At 42.1% G+C, this 26,541-nt stretch overlaps 1 protein-coding gene across 1 annotated transcript in view; it reads left to right on the top strand.

Annotated features, from left to right (window-relative positions):
• The window catches only part of rapgef2b (Rap guanine nucleotide exchange factor 2b), a 109,517-nt gene extending 84,147 nt beyond the window's left edge, over positions 1 to 25,370 (top strand). Inside the window, 23 exon segments of the mRNA XM_080035422.1 lie at positions 907 to 1,084; positions 2,950 to 3,086; positions 3,978 to 4,136; positions 4,553 to 4,705; positions 4,835 to 4,999; positions 5,279 to 5,386; positions 5,491 to 5,694; positions 7,304 to 7,412; positions 7,505 to 7,784; positions 9,645 to 9,802; positions 11,405 to 11,645; positions 12,051 to 12,434; positions 13,339 to 13,550; positions 14,050 to 14,173; positions 14,637 to 14,660; positions 15,858 to 16,081; positions 16,469 to 16,636; positions 17,246 to 17,395; positions 18,786 to 18,987; positions 19,521 to 20,059; positions 20,718 to 20,797; positions 20,799 to 21,014; positions 22,640 to 25,370. Of these exon segments, the coding sequence (XP_079891548.1) occupies positions 907 to 1,084; positions 2,950 to 3,086; positions 3,978 to 4,136; positions 4,553 to 4,705; positions 4,835 to 4,999; positions 5,279 to 5,386; positions 5,491 to 5,694; positions 7,304 to 7,412; positions 7,505 to 7,784; positions 9,645 to 9,802; positions 11,405 to 11,645; positions 12,051 to 12,434; positions 13,339 to 13,550; positions 14,050 to 14,173; positions 14,637 to 14,660; positions 15,858 to 16,081; positions 16,469 to 16,636; positions 17,246 to 17,395; positions 18,786 to 18,987; positions 19,521 to 20,059; positions 20,718 to 20,797; positions 20,799 to 21,014; positions 22,640 to 22,852 (4,428 nt within the window). The 3' untranslated portion in view covers positions 22,853 to 25,370.
• The last annotated feature ends 1,171 nt before the right edge of the window (positions 25,371 to 26,541 follow it).

Raw genomic sequence — 26,541 nt, 5'->3', positions numbered from 1 at the left:
CTGTTAAGAAGCTCGAGGTGGGGCACCATATTGAGGTAAGAGGGTTTGTTTCGCAGTCTGGCGGCGTAGCACGCACGGCTGCTGCTTCTTGGTCCTTTTTATCCAAATGTTTAGGTTTGTTCAGTGAGAAGGTTTCATGTTGCAATATGGCCTCTCATTTATAAAAGTATTTTCTCCTGAAAGCAAAGGAATCCCATTAGCATCACTCCAGCACAAGTAATTGCATCACTTTCACTCCTCATCTCTGTTCATTTTCCTCAGCTCCACACATACAGTATTTGGTCTTGTGCTTTCAAAGAACAGGATCTGACTGCGAGGCAGGCGGTACAGTTTGCTGAGGGGGGAGAAGAGAGGAACGTACCGAGTTAATTAGCTTGTTACTATGCATAGCAAACTGTTTGGTATGCAGTGTTGACGCCTGTCTTTCTCTATACTGTACTGAATACCACTTATCTATTTCATGAAATGGGTCAAATGTTCACAGCAGCTCTACAGAGGCTCCTTTTTGTTTTTGCTTTGGGTTGGAAATGCATTAACAGTAACAACAGTGTCGCAGCTGATGTTTGTACTGTAAAATGTTGCAGTGCTTTGTATGTGCCACACAGCCTCCACCTCTGTATCATCACTGTGCTGAATTTTGACACTGGCTGTTAACAGAGGAGTTTATTGTCTAATGTATGACAGTGGAGCTTGAGTTTGTATCTGTGTGTGTGTCTGCGTGACCTGCTCAGCATTGTTTGTAATTAGCATACACAGGTAGGTGGCTCAGTGTCTCTTTTGAGGCTGTAGTTTTCCAACCGCTGATGTTGGATGGAGACATGCAAATCCCTCGCCGTATATATATATTTTTAAAGCTTGTCTCGCACTAGAACTGACTCCCTTCTCCTCTGCTCCACTCTCCGTTAGGCCACAGAAAACGAATCCGGTGACATGGACCTGAGTGGCCTGCCGGAGACGGCGGTGGACTCTGAAGAGGACGATGATGAGGAGGACATCGAACGAGCGTCGGACCCCCTCATGAGCCGGGACATCGTGAGGGACTGCCTGGAGAAGGATCCCATGGACAGAACTGACGATGACATAGGTGTGCACTAAGTCATGGGCTTTAATTGCAGGTTTTTTTTTTTTTTTTTTGCGTTTGTGCTGTAGGCTATAAAGCAAACTGCAACAGGGTGAGTATTTCGGTACAGCTTATGAATGTCACTAAAACAATTTAAGCAAGGCAAGTTTATTTATATAGCACAATTCGTACACAAGACCATTCAAAGTGCTTTACAGGGGCATACAATACATCAAGATTAGACATTAGAAATTGCATTTAAGATCAAATAAAAACAAAGAAAATACATCAAGATTAGCCTACACTAGACATTGTGGAAGCCGATCACATCCATGTCTGTTCGGACTGAAGTCTCTTTCCCAACATTCGAGTGTAGATGAGACTTGGCAATTAAATACATTGAATTTTTATTTATTTTGCCATGCAGCGTTTAATATCTCCTGCTCATTTCTGTGGATCTCTCGGTGCCATTTTCTGCATTTATTTTATTTAGAGAAGGATGTTTTCAAGGACTATGAGAGAATAACACGGCAGCTCTATAAGAACCACACCCTAATGTTTTTATTTAAATCAGCACCTTATTCCAATCATAACTTTCCTGTTCTTGTTTACAGTGTAGCCTTTCGAGTAATTCTGAAAGCCACATTAGATTTGCAGCATCCATATCCCTTTAAGCTATGACTTGAGTCCAATGATAATGATAGGCATATTTATAAAAAGAAAAAAAAAAGAAAAAGTACACAATCTTAGCTTAGCTACAGATGTGGACTCGGGATGGATGATGTACAGAGTGAGAGAAAGCCAACCATCCCCCCCTCCTCTCCTCTGCTAGTTCCCCCCCGTGGTTCACCCCTCCCTCCCTCTGCCGGCAGGCTTTTCTAGGTCACTCCGGCACATCCTCTCGCCTCACCTCTCCCAACGCATTAAAGTTTCAGTGCTTCCGCAGCTTCTCACACGACGCGGCTGCCGTGCCAAGCACAGGTCAGCCATAACGCCCAGACATGCTGCGTTGTGTGGGTGTGGGGGACAGAGGGGTATTTTCCTCGCCTTTTGTACTATAGTGTGCTGCAGTATAACCAAGCCCTTGATTTTACTTTCCTCCATAGAAAGTACACCCAATATTAAGGCATTTCATCCAAATAACACTTTGACAGAATGAATAGCAATGGTATTTTAATGACCGATTCATCATGTAAGTCATCGAAAAATGGTTCTTCTTTTCAAATGGGAGGATTTTCTTCTTTTATGATGATGATAATAGGAAGTGGGCTGATTTAGAGTTTTTGAGCTGTTGGTCTAATAAAAAAAGTAATCTTTTCCCTTATCATTTTCCAATTTATGAAGAAAGAACAATTGAGGAAATAAAGGCAGATTCATCAATACCAAAATAAATGCTGAAATTGCCAGTGCTCCAAGCTATACAAAGAAAAATCCATTTAATTATCTGCACTGTTAGATACTCCTAGAGATAAGGAAATGTTGTGTTTTTTGTTGATTTTGGTGAAGTGACCCTTTAAACCCGATCACGGTTGACAGAGCACGAAATGGGATTTTCAGTTTCAGTGTCTGCGATGAACTCACACTGAGGTCACCCCAGTTGAAGTATCAGCAAATATTCTTGGCTTGCCTTGAAAAGTTTGTGTCAACTCAATAGGAATTGATATTTGGCTTTATGTTGTCCCAGATAATGATTTTTCTGTTGGTGATGATCCATTCTAATGCACAGCCTCCAGCTAGCCCGTGCCTTCTTGGCTGGAAGTAAAGGGCCAATGCAGGTTTTACCAAGTGCGCTCGCTGCCTGTCTTTTCTTTCTCTCCCATGTGTGTCGGGACTCCGTTTGCTCTTTCTCATAACCTTCTCTCACTGTCTCTCCTCTGTCCCTCTCACAGAGCAATTACTGGAGTTCATGCATCAACTGCCAGCATTCGCCAACATGACCATGTCAGTGAGGAGGGAACTCTGCGCAGTCATGGTCTTCGCTGTGGTCGAACGCGCCGGAACCATCGTTCTCAATGATGGAGAGGAGGTGTGTGTGTTAGTCGCATATAAGCCCTCTCTTTTGACTTTGTCCTGCCTTTAATTGCATTCATATAAGTGTGTGTGTGTTTGTCCCTCGGGGTAAGTGGACCTCGGTTTCACCGCTTCACACCAATGACTCTTTCTTCTTCCATTTAGATGTTTTTTTTCTGCTCTATAAAATCTGAATGGTGGACGGGACAACCCCTTATCACCGGAGCCTTTCTAGAATCCCTTAGGACACTTAAACAAGCATCACTTATTCTCTTTCTCTCTCTCCCCCCGGTAAAGACTGTCATGAGTTTCAATGAAGACAAATTGGTTGTTTTTTGTCATGATGCGCCCGAGCGATGAAGAAGCAGACCTTGCCTGTGAGGCCAGGTCACCTCAGTTAATGTCCTGTCATGGAGAATTCAGGGTTCATTGAGCGTGTTGTTGCCGACGGCCGGGTATAAGATGTGATTGAGAATCACAAAAATGTCAGCTTCCCAGGAATTACTTATAACATCCTCCTTTTTACTTAATTCCTCAAAAGAATAAATATTAATATATTTCATCATTTCAATCAAATGTAACAATACTTCAAGTGCTTTTAAACTTCAAAGTCCAGTTAACTCTAATAACCTGTGCTAATGTTGCATTCCTTTGAGGAAAGTGAAAACCCATCTGTTAGTGCAGCAGTCCCCTTGTAGGTACCGCATATGGTTATTATTTTTGATAAATAACTCTGAGTCATTAAGGGACACCAGCTGTTGGGAATTTAACAAGACTGGACTTAATCTGGGCTGCAAAGTTGTTATTGTTGTAATATTTCCCTGTTTCCAGCTATTTGTTTGTTTTCTTTTTTTTCTCTTAACTTCTTCCAACATTTAACCACTAAAATGACATGTTTCCGCTCCAGCTGGACTCGTGGTCTGTGATTCTGAACGGTTCAGTGGAGGTGACGTACCCCGACAGCCGGACAGAGATCCTGTGTATGGGGAACAGCTTTGGAGTGTCCCCAACCATGGAGAAGGAATTCATGAAGGGCGTCATGAAGACCAAGGTGGACGACTGCCAGGTAGGTTCTTTAACAATATTAGGCCAGTTCATGTTATAAGAGCATCATGTGTCTGATGGTAATAAAGAACTAAACAGTAAAAGTAAGACATCAACATGGTTTTAGTCATGTGATCATCAGGAGTACAGCTCATCAGTTTCAGTGAGTGGGAAAATGACCGTCTTTTTCTAAATGTATTGGAGAGGATAGTAGTTAAGTGTTTATGCAGAATATTTTTTTAGTTAGCTGTGATCAGTTGTTGGGGATTTAAATTTGAATCTGCTATTCATTTATAAGTTCCAAACAGCTGCTGTGTGAGAGAGATTTTCTTGCACACAGATCAAGATTATAGGGATCCAGACAATAACAGAAATATTCTACATGTTTCAAAATGTATCAGACCTGTGTATTAACTCTTGTTTTCCTGTCCTGTCCAGTTTGTGTGCATAGCCCAGCAGGACTACTGCTGCATCCTCAACCAGGTGGAGAAGAACATGCAGAAGGTGGAGGAAGAAGGGGAGATCGTCATGGTGAAGGAACACCGTGAACTGGACCGCACCGGCACCAGGAAAGGGCACATCGTCATCAAGGTGAACAAAGCAGCATTCAGCCAATAAGGATGGATTCTAAACAGCCAACAGAAATAACTACCTTTTGGATTTTTGAACTGTTGTGCTAAGGTTATTTTGAACCAATATCATCTTCATTTTGAATGTCAGGGCACATCGGAGCGTCTCACCATGCACCTGGTGGAGGAGCACTCAGTGGTGGACCCCACCTACATCGAGGACTTCCTGTTGACCTACAGGACCTTCCTCTCCAGCCCCATGGTCGTGGGCAAGAAGCTCCTGGAGTGGTTCCACGACCCCAGTCTCAGGGACAAGGTACAGAGAGTAGGACCACTGTATGCAGCCATCAACTGATGACATAATTAAAATATTAATCAGATAGAATGACTGTCCTAAAGAAAAATGGACACTATAAACTGCCATTACACACAAACCGTATAATAGACTTCTTGCACTTACCATGTAAAAAGACAATGTAGGCAGTAAAAGCACACGTCGGCAGAGATTTTCCATTAACTATTGGAAATATTAGGTCAGGAAGTAAACTATGTAATACATTCACTTGACCTCTGACCATCATGTGATTGCCTTCAGGTTACACGGGTAGTCTTGCTGTGGGTAAACAATCACTTCAATGACTTTGAGGGTGACACTGCCATGACAAACTTTCTGGAAGAGTTTGAAAGCAATCTGGAAAAAGAAGTAAGTATAACTTTTACACACACATGCAAAAGAAAAAAATATAAATATATTTTGTGTATGCCATTGATATCACTCTCCTGACCTCTGTGTTGTATTTGTTCCAGAAAATGTGTGGGCACCTCAGACTGTTAAATATAGCATGTGCTGCTAAAGCCAAGCCACGGCTGGTGACACTGACCAAGCCTTCCAGGGACTCTCCGCTGGCCTTCAGCCTTCTCGGGGGTCAGGAGAAAGGTTTCCGCATCTTCCTGGATGCCGTGGAGTCTGGGAGCAAGGCAGCAGAAGTCGGCCTTAAGCGTGGAGATCAGGTCAGACATCTTCAACCCCTGACCACTGTTGCTGTCATTGTGTGATATGTTTTGGTGTCTCACTCAAGTAGGGCTGCAACTAACGATTATTTTGATAATCGATTAATCTGTCGATTATTTTCTCGATTAATCGATTATTAATCGAGTAGTGTTTTGGTCCGTTAAATGTCAGAAAATGGTGAAAAATGTTGATACATTTTCCAAAGCCCATGTTGACGTCCTCAAATGTATTGTTATGTCCAAAACACAAAGATATTTCAGTTAACTGTCATAATAGGATTAAAGAAACCAGAAAATATTCACATTTGAGAAGCTGAAATCAGAGAATTTGGACATTTTTTTATAAAAATTACTCAAAACGATTAATCGATTATCAAAATAGTTGGCGATTATTTTAGTAATCGATTAGTAATCGATTCGTCGATTAATCGTTGCAGCTCTACACTCAAGGACACTTCCATAATGCTCCATATCATTCTCATTGTCCCTGTCTTGATTTGTACACATACTAACACTTCAGCTGTCAACCCACTTCCAGATTTCCTCTTCATCTAGTACAAAGGACGACTGCAAATGCAGCTGTACAAAGCCGCCAGGTTCTGCTTTTTTGTAGGCTACAATTTTGAGGAGAATTTAATTGTTTTTTTTTCCTTCATGTTGAAGTTTATTTTTGTTGTGAAATTGGTTTTACATGTTGCTCTTAACTCGCATTAAAAGGAATCTTCAATTGAACTGAAGCCAGTAGCTGTTGGCTTTCTCCCCCTGCAACTTGACTTCTCAACCATTTTCACACTCGGCAGTCCTCAGGGTTTAAGCAAAGTCCCTTAATCCTTCAAACTATCTTGAGAGCGTTGGGTTTGTGAGTTAAGCCCTCTTGACTCCAAACATCCCCTGCAGCTGTTTCCCCAACAGGAAGTGGAGATGCTGACATCCTAGTTGTTGGAAGCATTCACTCTCTCACGCCCGTTCACACCTTCCATTTTAATCACAGCTTCAGCTACTATCTCAATTCACTCAGGACTTCCGAATTTAGGTTCAAGTCCCATTTGTTTTTGTCATCGGGCTGTTGGAAGTAAAAATGACTTCTCACAAATTGGTGCTGATCCCGTAAACAAGACATTTAGTCCCAAGAGTCGGGGTTTACCAGGGTTTGGCTAACGTTCAAATCCAAAGCGACTTCCTCCTCCATTAGAGAGGAAGAGGCAAAAGGCGGGTTAACAGATTGTGTTGAAATGCAAATATCCGGCTTATAGACAGGGGTCAAGCTGTTAAGACAAAGAGGAGACCATTTAAAGGTGACAACGCCCTCGTTAATAACAAAACCATGTGTTGGAGCAAAATGCCATGATGTGCCAGAGGATACAGGTTTATTGCCTCTTTTGTTCACTGGATAAAATGTGCAGTTCAGGTGTCAGTTAAAGGTTCAACACTTGTAAAGGAGTTTCCTAGCTCACTCACTCCACATGCATAACTTTGAACCAGGTGCTTAAGTTTTATATTGGTTTCATTTTAATTTAGAGAATCCCTCTTAACGAATCAAACATTGCATTTATTCTGTGTTCTGTATTGACAGATTGGTAAAAAGGCTTTCTTGTTCTTCTCTCTGTAGATCTTGGAGGTCAACGGGCAGAACTTTGAGAATGTCCAGCTCAGCAAAGCCAACGAGATTCTGAAGAACAACACCCACTTGTCCATAACTGTGAAAACAAACCTTTTAGGTAAAGTCAACCATATTTATGTAAACACATTTTTAAGTAAATAATGTGGCTCAATCCCTTACCAAATGTGTCTTAATCCTCTTTGTGTCCAGTGTTTAAAGAGCTGCTAACCAGGCCAGATCACGACCACGATTTGGACGGGGAGGAGGAACACGACACAAGAAAGAACGGTGCGCCCCACCTGCCAAAGATCGGAGACATCAAGAAGGCCAGCCGCTACTCCATCCCTGACCTGGCAGTGGACGTGGAGCAGGTGATGAGCCTGGAGAAGGTCAGCAAGAAAGCCAAGTCCAACTCGGTGGGAGGACGCAACAAGCTCAAGAAGATCTTCGACAAGACGCTCACCAGCATACTGCCTCCCAAACCATACAAGTAATAAGACCTAATAGCAGAGGTGTGGACTCGAGTCACATGACTTGGACTCGAGTCAGACTCGAGTCATGAATTTGATGACTTGAGACTTGACTTGACAAAATGTAAAGAGACTTGCAACTTGACTTGGACTTTAACATCAATGACTCGTGACTTGACTTGGACTTGAGCCTTTTGACTTGACAAGACTTGCTACTTTCCCCAAAAAAGATTAAAAAGTAGGCTATATTTTTTAAGTAGACTACCGTATCTTTCATCATGTAGCCTAGTGTAGCGGAGGAAACTGGTGGCTGTACCGGTGCTGCGCTGATCTGCTTATCACTGGTTTCACTTCAGAAGTGTCGGCCAGAACACCACATGCTTATAGTCTGACGCCAAAGGCGTCAGACTATAAGCATGAGACTAGGAGCGGAGGAGTATGGTATCCGCTCTTTATTTTCCTTCATTCACAAGCACAGCAGCATAGATCGCGGGAAAAGAACAGAGGTTTAAACTCCGCTCGTGAGGAGACGTTACAACAGCTGTTGCGACCGGCGAATCGCGGACATAAACATGCATAAACTATAACGTATAACAGCGATCGAGACTGCATGTCCTTACTCACACACGGGTGATTCACATTTAAACTCAAATAAACACGTTTCACATGTGGAATGATCGACTACTGCGGCAACATGCACGTTGCTCACACATCTGACCGAGAGAGAGAAGAAAAGGAAACTTTGCCTAGGCTACTAAACAGACCCTCCGGCCGACTGACGTCACGGCCACTGACTGACAGCTATAATGTCGCACTGAACAAAACACATTTTAACACACTATAAGAAATAACAACACTGTAACCTATAAACCTTGGGGGCTTTTCTACATGTAGCCTATGTGTGAGTGTCTGTGTATGTGCTTAATATGAGTTAAATGTTAAAAATCACTGGTAGCCTAAATAGTGCAATTGGGAAGTGCAATGTCTGTAAAAAAAATCCACAATTTCAATTGTACTTGTTTTAATAAATAAATATAGATTTTAAAAGCGTACATGATGGGTAAATATATTATTACTTTTTGGTTAAAGGACTCGAAATGACTCGAAGCTCAAACTTCAGGACTTGTGACTCGACTTGAGACTTGTCAGCATTGACTTGAGACTTGACTCGGACTTGCCTGTCTTGACTCGAGACTTGACTCGGGACTTGAGGGCAAAGACTTGAGACTTACTTGTGACTTGCTAAACAATGACTTGGTCCCACCTCTGCCTAATAGCATGTGGATTGTTACTTTTAGACGCACCAAGCAAAATACATGTACGTACATTGTTAAAGCTGCACAAGTTAGTTTTTCATGTTGACCATTGGAGATGGCATTGAGAGGTAAACATTTTAGATTGTGAGCAGTACATGCTATGCTTATTCAAACAAGCAGGTGTGTGATTGTAGGCATGAAAGAAACGTGATGTGAAAAGCCTTTCAGGTTTTTGGTTTATCATATGCTGAGTGCAGAGAGGAAGCAGTGATTTTCTTCCCACACATCCCTCATCTGATTGTGACTGATTGGGCTGTTTGTCTCCCACATTGTAAAAACTCCAAAGGGTTTCTTTTTTTATGGCGTTTTTTTTTCTCCGACGTGCTGCTCTGATTGAACTTGATGCCTCTCATCTCGTAGTCCGTTCAGTTACTATATGAAGCACCAAATCGCCACAACATCGGGCGTTAAATGTGGGTATAGTTCTTGTGGGGAATATATAGTCGATGAATTGCACATCTAGAGACATCCACAGCATTGGACTCCTGCCCAATGCTAATATCGCCCTCTGCCTCTTATTGACAGAACTGCTATCTCACCACTTCCTCCCTCTTGTTTCCATAGTGACGTTTGCGTGGGCCATTCACAGGACGACATCATTGTGGGCATGAAGCAGTCCAAACAGATTCCACCACCTCTCCCCGTTAGTGGAAACCTGTCGTCGTCCAACCCGGACCTCCTGCAGTCTCACCACCGCATCCTGGACTTCAACAACCAGCCTGGTGAGTGTTAATGTACTGTGAGAATGGGAGGTTGGTATGCCAAGTTATATCTTGATATAGATTGTGATACATTTTCTATATATCCAAATAGTATAGGGCCACTGATAGAACTCTTAATTAACTCCTAATCACATGTTGTTTGTACACTTCCAGTCCCAGTCATACCGAGTGAGTATCTTCTTTCCCCATGATCCTTCTTCTCCCAGTACAGTCATGCCTTGGTCAATGCTGTCAGCCTCTATATCAGTCATTTACAGACATCCATAAGCTGCTGTACTGTCATTTGAACACGTAACATAAACTCAGTTAATCTGCATTCATCCTTGTGAGTGCTAACTGATTAAGGCTAATAGCATTGCACTGCTGACCTTTATATTTCTTATTGGCACATGGGTGTTTTGATGGTGATTTTGGGTTGTATGATGATCATTGGGGTTGTGTTTTCTAATCAAACTAATGAGATTGGTGAATGGGAAATTGGACTTTTAGGGGAACATCTCAAAAATGCTGGTATGAGTTTGCACTAAGGGAATGCTGGTACGATTTTAAATAAAATTAAAGCTGCAAGCAGCGATGAACTGGCCTTTGCCGGCCACAGTCCTTTAAACGACTCCAAGACACCAAGCGAGAGAGCATCATCATCGTCATCATCTCTCAGGAGTGTGTGGCGCTATAATTCCTGTCTGCAATATGTGGCGCTATGACCTGAACAATTTTGTTTTGAAAAAGATCATCCTGCTAGGACTTATTAATTTTTGAACACCACCTGTAAAAATTAGTCTGAATTTCATGCACTTCTTAATGGCAGATTTCCTATTGGTTTTGGAGCATGGCCTCAATAGGGTTGTTTGTGTGTCATGGGAGGATTCATTTGCATATAAAATGTTGTGCAACTAAGTGTCACACAGCCTGCGTTAATAATTAATGAAAGGTTTCATGAAGTTAGTTTTTGATGTCAACTTTGACCCGTGTAGATCCTTGGTTCCTTGAGAAAGATGAAAGATCTTCGCAATTTAACAATGGGCAAGGGGTCGGACTTTTTTAAAGTGGTTTGAATACGATAGCATGAAATCCCTAGGAAAAGTTCTTTAAAATATGAAACGTGAAAATCGCGAAATACACACAAAAGTCAACTTCCTGTAGGGCGTGGCCAAAAATTGTGCATCTTGTGCCGATACACCTTCCCAAAAAGGTTTCATGCTCCTATCTCATTCCTGCTCTGTGCTATTCTTGAAAACCTTTTTGGGGACCCTGGGGGGGCATTTTTTAGATATTGCCCCAATGTCAGAGCGCAATTTTCGCCAGTCCTGTTCTGCTCGCCGAGTTTCACAACTTTGCCTGCATGCCTAGGGGGTCAAATGCGCTCTGAAAGAGTACAAATAAGAAAAAGAAGAAGCAGTAGTAGTAGAAGAAGAAGAAGACGAAGAAGAAGAAAAATCCTAGCTGATTCATTAACGCTTCGCTCCGATCGTAGCGTGGATCCTAAAAAGAAAAAAAAAAGATTCTTGCATAGTAAGATTCAAACTGTTCATACCTCACCTTAAAACCAACACTGATAAGAAAGCATTTATCCTCATTCTGTGTTTTTGGTCCATCCTTCAGATATGTCGGACCAGGTATTACGAGTCTTCAAGGCCGACCAGCAGTCTCGATACATCATGATCGGGAAGGACACAACGGCTAAGGAGGTGGTGTCCCAGGCTATCAGGGAGTTTGCCGTGACTGCTGCGGCCGAGGCCTTTTCGCTGTGTGAAGTGTCCGTCACGCCAGAGGGCGTCATCAAACAGAGGCGGCTACCGGACCAGCTGTCTAAACTGGCCGACAGGATTCAACTGAGTGGCAGGTAAAAGACCTCCACCATCTGACACCTTTTCTGCTAGGATAACTGTTTTTGTCTCTTTTCATCAAAATGGTCAATCTTAAACAAAGAGATAGCCCCCTGTTTTCACATCTGGCTCATAGAGTTCTCCAGTACTTTATATATGGAGAAAATTCTATATGAGATTTCAGGGAAAGCAGAGAAATTTAAACAAATACGGCAGCCTTTCCTTGACTAAATAACAGTACTGAAGGGACCTACATGACACCTCAATGACTTTTTATTTTCTATTTAGCATCTGCCTATAGGTTAAGCAATGTAATTAGGATTCCTTAGAAACCTGTAAAGTAGAGTACGCTATTTAAGTTTTATTTTATTTTATTTTAGTCTTTTCTTTTTGTAAACCGTACATTCTCCTCTACCAATCAGATACTACCTGAAGAGCAACATGGAGACAGAGACGTTATGTTCAGACGATGACGCTCAGGACCTGCTGCGTGAAGGCCAGATCTCTCTGTTACAGCTCAGCACGGTGGAGGTGGCCACTCAGCTGTCCATGCGGGCCTTTGAACTCTTCTGTGCCATCGAGCCCACCGAGTACATCGACGACCTGTACAAGCTGCGCTCCAAGACGGGCTCGTTCAGCCTCAAGCGCTTCGAGGAGGTCATCAACCAAGAGACCTTCTGGGTGGCCTCGGAGGTGACCCGGGAGCCCAACCAGCTCAAACGCATGAAGACCGTCAAGCACTTCATCAAGATCGCCCTGCACTGCCGCGAGTGCAAGAACTTCAACTCCATGTTCGCCATTATCAGGTGACATGAGGAATACTAACGGATTTTTACACACATTTGTTGTTTCATATTTCTTATGTAGTGTTAAAGGTGCACTATGCAGTTTCAGTGGAGGGGGATTTGTTTACATTTTGCAGAGCCTGCAGTTAGTTTACTAAACATATTTTCTCATGATGTCATTCTTAGTATTGAATAGTTCTATCATCATAAATCAAAACTACATTATTTTGAGGCACCTGGTACCAAACGTAAGACTAGAATATGTTTGTAAACTTGCAAAAAACTTGCCCTGCAGGAACTTTTCAGGAAGCTTTTTAATCTTCAAACAGTATTCCAGTGATCCAATTTTCCTGAGAGGAAAGTTTGTTTATTTAGTTATGAGAATATACATTAGAAAATGTTCACTTCTCTGACAAGCCCAAAGTTACATAGTGCACCTTTTAATATTAAAAAGTGGGGTGGCGCCACCTATAAAGGAATACTTCCCCCATACGGAACCAGCATTCTATCATTATAAAATAACTATTATAATATAAGGAATGAGGTTTTTCTTCCCTCAGTCTTCCCTTAGTCTTCCCTTGGCCCAGCTGTCCTGTTAATCCTAACCCTTACTGTGATGTCACAGTAAGGAAACTGTAGGGTTAGACAGTGAGACCATAAAACACTCTTTCTGCCTTTTCTCAGGCTAGGATGATCCGATTTAATTTTTTTTTGCACATTTATACTAAATAGGATCATACACCTTCATATTCCAACCGATGAAGTAGGCCTTTAAGGACTTCTGCAGTAGTGCAATTTGTATCAATGTTAACTGTTGTATGGGTAAAGTAATAAAATAAACCACAATAAACTAAGCCAGATAAAACAAAAGAGGATATTTTTTTTCCCCCATGCCAATGCTAAATGTGTGCCCCACCCCCCACAGTGGTCTGAACCTGGCTCCAGTCTCCAGGCTGAGGGGAACCTGGGAGAAGCTACCTAGCAAGTATGAGAAGCTGTTCAGTGACCTACAGGACCTCTTCGACCCCTCAAGAAACATGGCCAAGTACAGGAATGTCCTCAACAATCAGAACCTCCAGCCTCCCATCATCCCCCTGTTCCCTGTCATCAAGAAGGACCTCACCTTCCTACACGAAGGTAAATGGCATGAAATTCACACGTCTCACATATACAACTGATCACACCTATTTGCTAGTAGTATGGCATGGTTTTCTCATGATCAAGTCAATTATAAATATATGAATATTGCACTCTTTCCTGCTTTTGGACTGTCAAGTGTATGCACTGTGAAACTAATCTAAAAAGCTTACTTTCTTTTCTATTTTAACTTTAAAAATTGGGTTTAATAAATGTATATATAATTTAATGTGTGATTAAAAAAAAATAATAATTGAAAATTGCACCAATGTATGTGAATGATGGCAGTTACTACTTCTCTGCTATGGTAGGCTAGTTACATTTACAGTGAGTCTAGTTTAATAAGTGTTAGCTCTCTTTCCTATAGCTTTTAACTTGGTCACTAGTGCTCAGTTTTAGATTGCTGTAGCCCTCTCCTGATCGGCATTGGTCTTGTCATCTGTAGAATGTCTAAGTAGTTGGTATTTGACCTGTCTTTATTTGTTCCCCTATTTCTCAGGCAACGACTCTAAAGTGGATGGCCTGGTGAACTTTGAGAAGCTGAGGATGATTGCCAAAGAAATCCGCCATGTTGGTCGCATGGCCTCCGTTAACATGGACCCGGCCCTCATGTTCCGCACCAGGTAGGGCCCCCTTTCAAAAACACGAGGCCATATCTCAAATTGGCAGTATCCTCCACACACCCTGTCTCTATAGGAGCAATCAGCACTGCACCGACTCCCCTGAGCTCTGTTGGGGTTAGCGGGTTCACTGTAGATCCAGTAAAATACTTTTGCATCACGCTTTTTTCTTTCAAGCAGCTGTTCCCTCTGGCAACTGTTTCCCCTGGCAACTGTTTCCCCTAGACACATTGTTGGCATAAGATGTTGCACAGTGCTTCTGTGAAAGTGTGTCTTTGTCTTAATGATGTCACTTCCTAGTGGTGTGTTACTATTTGATTTTCCTCTCCTGACTTTTCATGTGAAAATCTTTTGGTGATCTTAGTGGTCTTTCCTGTCCTAAGCTTTGTCTCTCTCTCTCTCTCTCTATCTACTTGTCCACCCTTTGCCCTCCATGCTTGTCTGTTCATGGCACCCACCCCCCTAGGAAGAAGAAATGGAGAAGTTTAGGGTAAGTTTGGTGACCCTCCCAACCTTTTGCCACGGTGCTTTTTCTGCCAATTTGTGTGCTGCTTTCTTCTTTTCTGAAAAGCTTGTTTCCATTAACCGGTTTTGAGTTGAGTCCTCTGCCACTAACACTAACACTGCCTGACCCTGAACCAAAGGGCACTGAGGGGGAACAAGGGTCACATATGCTAACATTGGACTATTCTGCATGCTGTAAACATCAAACATGAAAGCAGATTCCAGCCTTAAATTAGTAGATGTGACCTTGTTTATATGTGGATTTACCTAACACTATGCATGCAGCGTGCGGTTTCAGAACTCTCCCTGTCTTTGAGGTTTTATCTGCAATATCAAACCTCCAAACAGCCATAGATTCTGGATATAAAAGTTCATTTTTTTGTATCATGCTTTACATTCTTGTGGTCAAACCCTTGGACATCACTGTGCATACCGACATTAAATAGTTACCACATTAAAGCACATTGAACGATCTATATCTTGATTGTGAGAATTGTCTTGTAATCATGAGATGTCTATCTTGGTGGTATTTGGTGTTAAGTTAAAATCACAATATATGACAGTTATAATTGATAGGGAAAGTCACCTCTTTCCTTTATTGACATAAGTGACTTTTATATTTTGAGAATGGTTCTCAGAAGCAACTTTTTAAACCCATCCAAATATAAGTAAATGTTTTCCAGCTATAAGTATCAATGTAACTTCTCATTGACACTGAAGCCATTTGTTTTACGTTCCATTCAACAGTGACCATGTTCAAGTAGAGCTTTTTCTACTACTACAACTAGTACAACTACCAGTTCTGACTCAAGCCACAGGAATGTAAACTATGACTGTGCTACACCAGTAAAACTCCCCCTCTCCACTCCCCTGTTGTTTGACAACATCCCTCACCCCCTCTCTGCTGCCTGGAATGTCTGGAATGTCTTAGGAGTTGAGAAGTACCTAAAGCGGCTCTCTGCATGTCCAAGTTTAAACACCACACTCCCTGTGTTAGCCCAGTAGTGTTACCTTTTACAATTAGTTATCCTTAAATGTAGGCTAGTTTTACGCACTAAAGTAACATGTAATTCATTTGTTCTCTATTCTTTGTTTTTGTTTTGTGTGTCTTGTGTCTATGTTTGTGTTCCTCTGTGTGTTTATTTGCATGTTTCTGTGTGGCGTGCTTATGTGTGTGGAGCAGTTCCTTAAGTCAGGGTAGTGCGAATGCAGCAGTGCTGGACGTGAACCAGACCGGCGGGCACAAGAAGCGGGTGCGACGCAGCTCCTTCCTGAACGCCAAAAAGCTTTACGAGGACGCACAGATGGCCCGCAAGGTCAAACAGTACCTGTCCAACCTCAGCCTGGAGACCAACGAGGAGAGTCTGCAGACACTCTCAATGCAGTGTGAGCCCTCCATCAACACACGTAAGTTTGGGACAAATACACAAAATACACCGAAAATAGAAACATGAATTTAATGTTCAAGTTAAACCTTTACTGTCTTATCTCCCTGCTAAGCAATTCAGCAGTTTTTGATAGTTTTTGTTGCTAAAGGACACAGTGGCAGAAAGTACAGATGACTGAACCATTAGGCCAGTTTCCCAATGTTAATGCGAATTCCACTTGCTAATGCATTGACACACAGAGTTCAAGTGGCCAAATACACTCTTAACCGTTATGATATTCATCACCTGTCGTCTTTTTTTTTTTTTTTACTAAATGTTAAATTCCTGACATCTCGGATGTCTGTTTATGCACAGATTTTTTTATTTAAGACTTGAAATCTAAATCTTTCTTTCTCATCCTACTCAGTGCCTAAGAATGCGGGTGGGAAACGGCCAGACACCTCCCCAGTGGTGTCCAGAGCTGCCAGCCAACAGAGGGGACAGTTGGCCAAAGGAAACCAGGCACTCCAGGTCCCCGCCGTGGCCCTTTACCCATCCCGAAAGAAAGTGCCAGTCAAGGATCTGCCGCCATTTGGTAAGATCAATATTCTGTATGTGTGTGTTGATCGGTTTTCGTAAAGCCCAATCCATGTAAACATTCCTAAATTCATTGAACAAAACGAGCAGTTGTTGTTGTTGCGGTCTATATCCAACAATCCCTATCAGCAAGCAGAGTTACTGCTGTCCTTATGGTGTATTGTTTGTGGGACATGTCAGGTCATATTTAAGCTAAACATCTGTGATTTAAAGCTACTGTTCCCCTGAAAATAGTGGTTACAATTGTCCCTACAAGAAGATATATGTCACACTTCTTTTGATAATATTCTATAACAGTGTTAAAGTATGGATCGAGAGTAGATACGCCTTTGTATTGTTCTCTCTTTACCCTCTACATGCCACCATTGCCTTGTTTTCTCTACTTCATCTAGCTATTTGCAGACAATAGCACAGCCAGCCCTTTCCTTTGCCTTTTTTTATGACAGGGCTGCCACCTAGAGGCTGTCTGACAACAAGCAAATTCAACCCCAAAAAATTCAAATCCCAGACAATGCAGTTTAGCATCCCTTTGCCCTTGGGGGAAATGTCTGTGTCTCTCATGCTAATTCTGCTCCATCTTTTTATTTTTTTCAAAATGTCCACCCAGGCACTAGTTCCCCTCAGTCTCTGAAGAAGATCCTGTCTCTGTCAGAGGAGGCCACAGACAGGCACCGGAGGCAGCCAGAGGACACGGTGTCCAACGCCTCGTCTCAGCTCTCCTCCCCTCCCACCTCCCCCCAGAGCTCGCCCAAGAAGGGTAAGCCAATAATCCTCCCTCCCTCCTTCTTCCCACACCACACCAAAAGGCTCCTTCCCTTTGTCACAAAAATGTGCCACAAATGCCACCTGGTGGCTGCCAGCATGGCCTGCGTTATGTTTCTGATAATTTGTTGGTTACATGTTTTCCTGTAAAAATAAGAATTCAACTTATTTGAACCTTATTACAAATCTATATATGACAATGCAATGTTTTAGTTGCTTATGAGACTCTTGCAGATAGAGAAATGAAAGAGTTACTATACTGTGTTGCAGCTGAAAGACAGCAGAACATTTTTGAAAGACTAAGTTCATGAATTTTTATTTTGGGGAGAAGAACACTACTTCTAGATTTATTTTTTGACATTTCCCGGGCAGATTGAGGTAAAAGTTGGAGTTCATTTTTTTTATCGGGACCACAAACACTGTTGGAAATAGATTGTTAATGAAAAGTTTAACATCAATCAAAAAACATGAGAACCATAAATTCACAAGCTAAATATATATTAAAGATTGGGTCTGATTTCATCTAGTAGTGGCTTATCCTGATCATTCTGCTCTTCTTACGTCTCCTGTTCTGCACATCTTTTCCAGTTAAAGCTCTTAAATATTTTCATTTAAACATTCCTTCCTTTAAACAACTCAAACCTATGTACAGGAGGCTATGTAGGTCAGTTAAGCTGTTAATGGCTCAGAAATATGACCAAACAAGGCTATTCAAATCTATAGGTGAACTTCAGCAAATACCACGATGACAGTCTGCTATAACTACCATAATATGTACTAAAATGATACCGCAGCACGCACCAGTGATTTCTCTATACTTTCCCAGACTTTGTTGGGCAATTCCCAGTCCCTTTTATTATCCAAAGGCTTACTATTTCAACTTTTCCACACTCTTCAGCACTGTGTCGGATCCCTGAATGCCGAACTAAACTGCTGTTTCAGTAAGAATGTAATTTAGTCATCCATAAAGAGTAGGGTTGGCTTTCTTGGAAGTGGCACACTACAATTACCCCTGCATTCAGTGTGCGTTGCCTCATTTAAGAAGCCTGGCTGAGATAAGATATACAAAAAATCAAAGAAATTGTCCCGCTAAGTTCTTTCATTGTTATGAGCTTTGCTATGGCATGTGTGGGGGAGGGGGTCATCAAGGGCTTTAGTGTCCTTTTTATTTAGTGGTGTCATTACACAAATGATTTTAATTGCATCTGTCAGGTTTACTTTTTGTAACAACAACAAAAACTAATATGGATCTGTGGATGCTCTTGCTAAATTTAACCCATGGTCTTGTTTTCTCAATGCGTGAACAATTCTAAAGAATCTTAATATAAATCTGAGTTCTGCTAACCAGTGCACCTTCTGCCCCTCCTCTTCCTCTGTCCTCCCAGGTTACAACAGGATGGGCGACGCCTACTCAGACTCGGGTCACAGTGAGATCTCGTCACGCTCCTCTCTGGTCAGTAACTCCTCCTTCGACATGGCGCAGGAGGAGCGCAGGCTGCGTCACTCTGGAGGAGTCGGGGATTCACACATGGTGGGAGCAAGACTGGAACGCAGAGCCACCACCGACCCCGACCAGTACAGCCTCGGGTAAGGAACCCTCACATTTAAGTACTTTGCTTTGAGGTGGTGTTGGTGTCTGTCTAATGAACGGTCCATTTTTATTTATCACCGTCAAATTTGGGTAATTTCTCTAGGGCTGACCCCGAATAGTCAAAATGGGGTTAGGAAAACAAGGATCATTCTAATTCGCCTATATGGGGCTGCTGAACGTCTGATGGTTTCTCCCAATAAATCATCATGCTTAATCGCCTAATTTGCTGTAAATATCAGCCTATTATGCTGTTAAAAATGAGGAAGTAACTCATGAGTTTTTAATCAATCTGCTTAGTGTGCGTGAATGTTAGACTATAAAAGTAAACACAAGAAGACACACTGTAATTGGGAGCTTCAGCACCTTTGTCTGGTGTGTTACAAAGTGGAGCAAATGTCGCAAATGAGAATTTGGATCAATGATCAGAAAAAGGAAAAAATGTGTTGACCATAGGCAGAATCGACTATGTCTATTATCAGTCTGGGTGACACTCCTAAATCTTCCCTTATTTCCATCATATCATATACAGGTCGTATTCATCGATGCAGGACTGTCGGGGTATTTACAGCGGTTGCCCTACGGTGCTGTCCTCTCCCAGTTCGGAGGAGCTGACCCAGGATCAGGGCGATCGCGTTTCCCTGGACGCTGCAGACAGCGGCCGCGGCTCCTGGACCAGCTGCTCCTCCGGTTCCCACGACAACATCCAGACCATGCAGCAGGGCCGCAGCTGGGAGACTCTGGCCTTCGGTGTGGGCGGTGGCGGAGGCGGTGGGGGTGTTATAGGAGGGCTGCCCCCTGGTGGACCGGAGGCCTTGTTAGGTGGGCCCGCTGCACTGTGGGCGGCTCAGGCTAGAGGGAGCTGGGCGTCTGCCAGCTCCTCCTCTTCCTCAGCGGCGTACTGGGGAGAAGACTCCGAGGGAGACACGGGCACCATCAAGAGACGAGGAGGGAAGGACGTCAACGCAGACCCAGAGACCAGCAGCATCACCTCCACCGGCTCAGAGGAGGCCAAGCAGCTGGGCCGGCCCTCCCCGTCACCCATCACCGCCGGGGGGAAAGGCCTCCTCTGTGAGTCACTGCACTACACTACACAGTCTCTGTTGCGTTTTTGCTGATTGGTCAAGATTTCTAAAAGGGGAAACTCATTCAGTTAAGGCAGAACATGTTTTACACAGGAAGAGAGAAAGACAAGCTGAAGACCTGCAGCAAAAACTGTACACAAAGACAAAAAAACAATTGCGAGTGGAAGTGGATAGTAATATAGAAGTGTTTTTCTTTTTTAACCATTTATTTATTTTATCGTGTGAGACACAAACAGTGTGTACAACTTACAGTTACTACTATAGATATACATACATGTAAATATTTGCACAAATATACATCTACATACATGTATCAATATACTGTATGTCCTTACATTCAAAAACAGCCGCATACACCCCTTAACATCCAAGCACCTACCCTGGGTAACATAATACAGATAACAAATAAATAAATAATACTAAATAAACTAGGTCTCTGCAAAACAAGAATGAACAGATTTATTATTATTCATAATTTTTTTTCAGTTGTTTGTTCTGGGCGGCACTCATGGTGTAGTGTTCAGAGTGTCTGCCCATAGAGGCTCAGACCTGAACAGCAGCAGACCATGGGTTCAAATGCCATCAAAATGCCCCAAAAATTATCTGTATTCATCCTCTTCATTTCTTTTCCGGTCTCTTTTTAGCGCGGAAAGAAAGCCGTTACCGCGAGCCTCCCCCGACGCCCCCTGGCTACACGGCTCTGACCATCTCTGACCTGGCTGATGGGCAGCAGCAGCAGCATCCAGCCCCCTGTGCTCCTGTCTCCACGACCACGCACACAGGCCGCCGCCCACCAGACTACAACCAGGCCCTGCAGCGCTCTCGCATGGTCACCCAGTCACCTGACTCCCACCAGGCCAAGCAGCAGCAGCAGAGGGCGGGAGGGCCCCACCGCACACGCTCACCGGCCGACCAACAAGAGGCTGAGGAGGAAGAGGAGGGTGAGTCCTTGTCTTCCAAACTAGTCGCTCTGAGGAAGCCCAAGCCTGTGGCACGGCATACACCCAAGACCCCCAGACCATGAGTGTGTGTACAGGGGGGTTAACAGGCAGGGCCCCTCTCTCCCCCAAAGGCAGGTAAAAACTCATTTATCAGGTTGCCCCCACTCCTCCCCTCCACTCCAATGAAACCTGCATGTGAACAGGGAAAGCACTCAACCGGGAGGATCGGTCCCACTCTAAAACTACAATTCTCTTGTCACTGTTGCCCGAATCAGAAAAACTTGAAATTCAGATATTAAGTATTTATGATCTGGGAATTGTTCATTTGGAGTGGGACTCTCACCTTTAACCCCACCAATATGTCATCATGCATGAGTCATAAACTGGATAGGCCAGAAACTCACCCAGCACTCCGCCACCACACATTCTGCTCTTGTCTCTCGCTGCCTCACACACTGTGCTGAATAGCTTCCATCACCGGGCACAGTGCTGTTTGGATCCTCTCACCCATGCAAATCACACTCAATGCCTGAAAACATTCACCTCCATCCTCCTGCACCAGCACGCACCTAGCCAGTCTTTAGTAGCTCTGGATAAACTGTTGTTTTTCACATTTAAATCAAGTCCGAAATTCAAGTTGGAAGATTTCTACTATACCTTTTATAATTACTGAAATTGGATACAAACATACAGAGAAAAAAAACTATAAACAGTTTTCCAAAGCATTGTAGTTTTTAAAATATTCATCTACCTACAATGCGGCCATTTATTTATGTTCTTTTCAGGACAGGATGAAAATCGGTGAATTTTTCACAGGGAACATTTTGTTTCTAAAAAAAGAAAAAACATATAAAGGGAACACCAACTTTGTAAAAGTTTTAAGAAAATGTTGGCTGTTTTCTACCATAAAATGCAGTTGCATACACACTTGTGTTTTACTCCCACTCCATAACTTCTGCTGGACGTAATTCAGATATGCTGCTATTCTATGCAGTTTGCCACTGTCCACTGGTCATATGAGCAAGGAGTCACACTTGTCCTTACTTGGCCATGTACATGCACTAGGGTGTTTTTTACCTAACAATATTTTATCTGAAATATAAAATTCACTTGTGTATTTGACATTCAGTATAATTACATTCAATGGTGCATTTAATTCATAACACATTTTTTTAAATACCCAAAACATGCCACCAAATGAACCCAAACAACATGGTAAAGTTATATGAATAAGATAATATAATAGATTTATATATAAAAAAACAGGGACTTTAACAGCCTCTTGATCAGAGGGCCTTTAAAAAAAAGAAGAAGATTGAGCAAATGTCCCCTTGTCACTGTCAAGTCACTGCAAGCTGATTTTCATACCACACTGACATGAATGGAAGACAGGAAATCAATCTTGTGTCATCATGGCATGCTCTGGGAAAATGTTTAGCAGTTAATTCAAGGTTAGTGTCCGACATGAAGGCAGCTTTTCACTCTAAACAAACACTGCTGCTCTTTTTAGTTGTAAGCTTTCACTGAAGTTAACTATTCTCAATACATTCTCACGTTTAAAAAAAAAGTGTATACTCATCATGCCAACATTATTTGTAACCTTTTGACTGTGTTTGTTTTCACAGAGGATGAACAGGTGTCAGCGGTCTGAGGGACAACAGTGGAAGTCCTTTTGCAGTAACCTGAAGAGTTCCCCCTGGTTTTGGGGGTGGGCGGGACTAAAGAGACTGACGGATAGACAGACCAATCATCAGTTAACGTACGTGCCTGCCTCCTCCACTCGGCTCACCCCTCCCAGATCGGTGGATTCCTCTGCTCGTCTCCCTCCCCTGCCTTAAAGCATCATAAGGGGGTTGAATGACCCTGCATGCAAAAAATACTGTGAAGAAGAGATGGAGAGAAGCTAAAAAAGCGATGACAAAATGCCTGGCACTCTGGAAAAAGACTACGGAAACCTAACTGGTGCCAGGGGGGTCGACCTGGCCACACACACACACACACACACACACACACACACACACACACACACATAGATGTTGCCATTAGAAACGGGAGCAGTTCCTTCAGACCAGCCCCCATGCAGTGACAAAACTCCCAAACCCACCTGTTAACACAAGAGAATCATGATGTGTTGACCTTCATCTGCACTTTCTCATTGTCTACTTTCTAAAAAAAACGGGGGGGACAGAACCAATAAAAACAAGGAAAGAGACTATCGTATGAGGTCGGAGAGAAACGGCTCATAATTTTCACCTTCCCACTACATTTTTATTTTGTCATTTTGACTGATTGCACTCTGGAGGTCAGCCCGTTGGATCTCTGCCTGGACTGAAAACTACCCCCTCTATTGTTGACTGTTCTGAACTCTAAATCCAGTATTAACTCATTTGTTACATGTGAAAGCTTATCAAGTGTTGGTGTAGGAGGTGAGCCCAGAAGGGAGAACCCCACATGCACATTGTACTGACATACCTACACACATGCACACACACAAACATACAGAGTACGTTCTATGTACCAGTACATACGTGAAAACACAATTATTTTCAAAATATAGCACTTTCAGCACAATCCTAGATGTTAGCAGACATTTGGCCTGGATACCAGGGTATGAGTGAACCATATCGTACTGTCATCTCCCCTAGGAGCTCACCTCGTTACATCATAGTCTGTTTTCCTCACCATATCGCTTGCTGTTACACCGGGAGCATAACTTGTTTTTGTAACTGGCCTGTAGGGGGATATCAAAAAGCACAGAGGTGATTGACCACACCCCTTGAAAACTGAGCAAAAAAACATGAACAGACTTTTATCATGTTGGTCTCTACAGTTCATCACAGAATCACTAAGTGCGGCTGCAGGAGAGCATATTTTAATCCTGGAGGTCCCTTCCCCCTTTTGTTTTGCCCAATTAAAGCAGCTGGTGTCAGGTGTGGATGCTGGCTGGAAATATCAGAATCAAAGTACAAACTGTAAGCAGCAAAACGAACACTCACTGACATTTGGGAAATGGCACACCGACCAGGGTGGTAAATGTCAGCACATTTCAGAAGCTGCCAATGTGTAAACTGTAAGTGTTCCCCTGACTATATATCTTTTTGCAAAAATGATCTTGTACTGAGTCTTGTAATACACACATTTCCCTTCAAGATAAAAAAAGTCTTCACATATTCAGATTTGGCTTGTTTTTCCCAAATCTGAACAAATGCCACATTGTGTGAATGTCCAAAGCGCCTTACGATGATGCCATGATTGCATACATTTCTTTGCATGGTTGTTCCCTTCACAAAATCCCACTTGATTCATGAAGATGTCTTGAATCAAGCAATAGTGGAGTGAAATGCCTTATTAAAGATACTTCCCCCCCCAGACCTTTTAAAAAATATATATATGTGAAGACTCAGTACAAGATTGAACCAAGCATATCATTTCTGTTTTTGTTTTTCATGTGTCCATCATCAGACTTGATGTGGCCATGACTTGGTTCAGTTGCAGTAGATTTTTTTTCTACACACAGAGTGAGCCTGCACTCTGATTCATCGTCATCAGAAAATTCTTGTCAGCCGTTACAGATCAGCTCAGTGGAGGCTGTATGTGTAGCGTTGATGCCTGCATCCACTTTTCCATCATATCTTGACATCCATGGAAGTGACTGAAGATTTTTTTTTTTTTTTGTTCTTTTGACTCCGGTGAGGAAGTTGACATGAAGAAAAATGTTTTCAAGGCTGCCAATCAGATTGTGATAAGTAACTCTTTTGTTTTCTTCTTCTATCACTGAGTCGCACTGATCACATTGATCAGTCTTGGAAACTGACAGACTGAGAAAAATATGAAATGAGTGCAGTGTTTTCCACTGTGTTCTGTGATTACACACTAATGATTTCCTGGGTTTCTTTTAGTTGTGGTAATTGTTTTTGTAATGGCTGCCGATAGATTGTTAATAATTTGTTTGTAATACAGTGGTTGACATGCATCATTCACTTTCATTCAACTCTGAAGATAATTGTGCATATTAGAAGGGCCGAGTCCTATTTCGAAAAAACAAAAAGTTGCACAAAAATGTACAAGCGTAAAGATATGTGTAGTAGTAGGTAGAACTGCTACTCCTGTTTGATGTGTGACGTCAGTAAGAAATGTACATTTAGCTGGTGATGACCTTCTTTTCTTCATTTCTTTCTTGTACTACTTTGACCTGTATGTCTTTTAAAAAGACAATTGGTGGAGTATGTATCAGTTGTTTTTGTATTTTTAATACAATAATTGTAAATATTGGTTATATTTTTGTTCAAATGTACTATGTTTATGCCTCAACATCCAGTTTATATGAAGCTGGGAATCAATAAATACTGCATAAAGAATCAAAAACTAGGTTTAAATGCACTTGTTCATTTTTTCTGCATCTTTTGATGTCTTTCTTTTCCAATTCCTTTTTATTCCTTCAGAGGACTTCCCGCCCAGATACCGTCTAGTGTTTGCACAGGTCATGGAAGCAACTTGAAAAGTCTCATACTTTTCTATCTGACCTCAGTGTGTCAGACTTAATAAAAAAATAGATATTAAAGTCTCTCCATGCTTTTATTTACTTGTTTCCTATTGTCTTGTTATCCAGAGCTGTGAGAATAGTGCCATTCCCAACTCTCATTTTTTACTCCTCTACTTTATTTTATTTCTCATTTCTTTTTCATATTATAATGCATCTCCAACTCACTGTGCATCACGTAATATGGAAATCATATTAGACTAATGCTTTGGGGATACATGCTGTTAAATAGTTATTTCTCCTGCAAGTCCACAGTAATTGCTGAGATGTACTTACCGGTACCATTTTAATAGTTGAGGGGAAACTTAACATTCAACATTTATACCATTATATTTTCCTGTAATTGAAAAAAAGACAAGGCAGCAAAATAAGCATACTGGGATAATCAAATAATTAAGTAGCTATACTTTTGTTTTATTTTATACAGTTTTATACAGTACTTGTCTTAAAGCTGTAGTGCATAACCTTTTCTTATAAATGAATGTTGGTTACATTCAAGCCATTGCCGAACGAGTTGATTAAGCCAATCAGCGCCACAAAACTGTCTCTGTATGGCAGTATTTGCCAACTGGTGTCGCCCTCCACAACACTGGCACAGGAGCTTTGTAGAACCCCAAGAAGCATCCAGGAAATGATTAAGTTGTTGAGTCTACTAAGAAAAAACCTGGTTGAACAGCAGAAGGTATAAAATCCATGCCCGATCATGTAGATGCACCAACAATGTTGTTGTAATTGCTCAGAATTACTGATAGGGGCAACAGATATTCCGCACTATAGCTTTAACTCTTCATACAACACAGATCCTTTTCAGAATTACCTGCTGTAATGGGGCTGACACATGAGTGTGCTGTTTCTCTGCAAATAATAACTAATATATGAACTATTACAATATATCCAGCTTGCTAGGTTGTGTATATATGTTTATTATAATGTATACAGTATTTTTCATCACCTATTATTGTTATTAACATAGTCCAAAATGATCAC

Source organism: Ammodytes marinus (genome assembly GCF_949987685.1).
Source record: "Ammodytes marinus genome assembly, chromosome: 10".
Classification (NCBI taxonomy): domain Eukaryota; kingdom Metazoa; phylum Chordata; class Actinopteri; order Uranoscopiformes; family Ammodytidae; genus Ammodytes; species Ammodytes marinus.
This window is presented reverse-complemented; position numbering and strand designations above follow the sequence as displayed.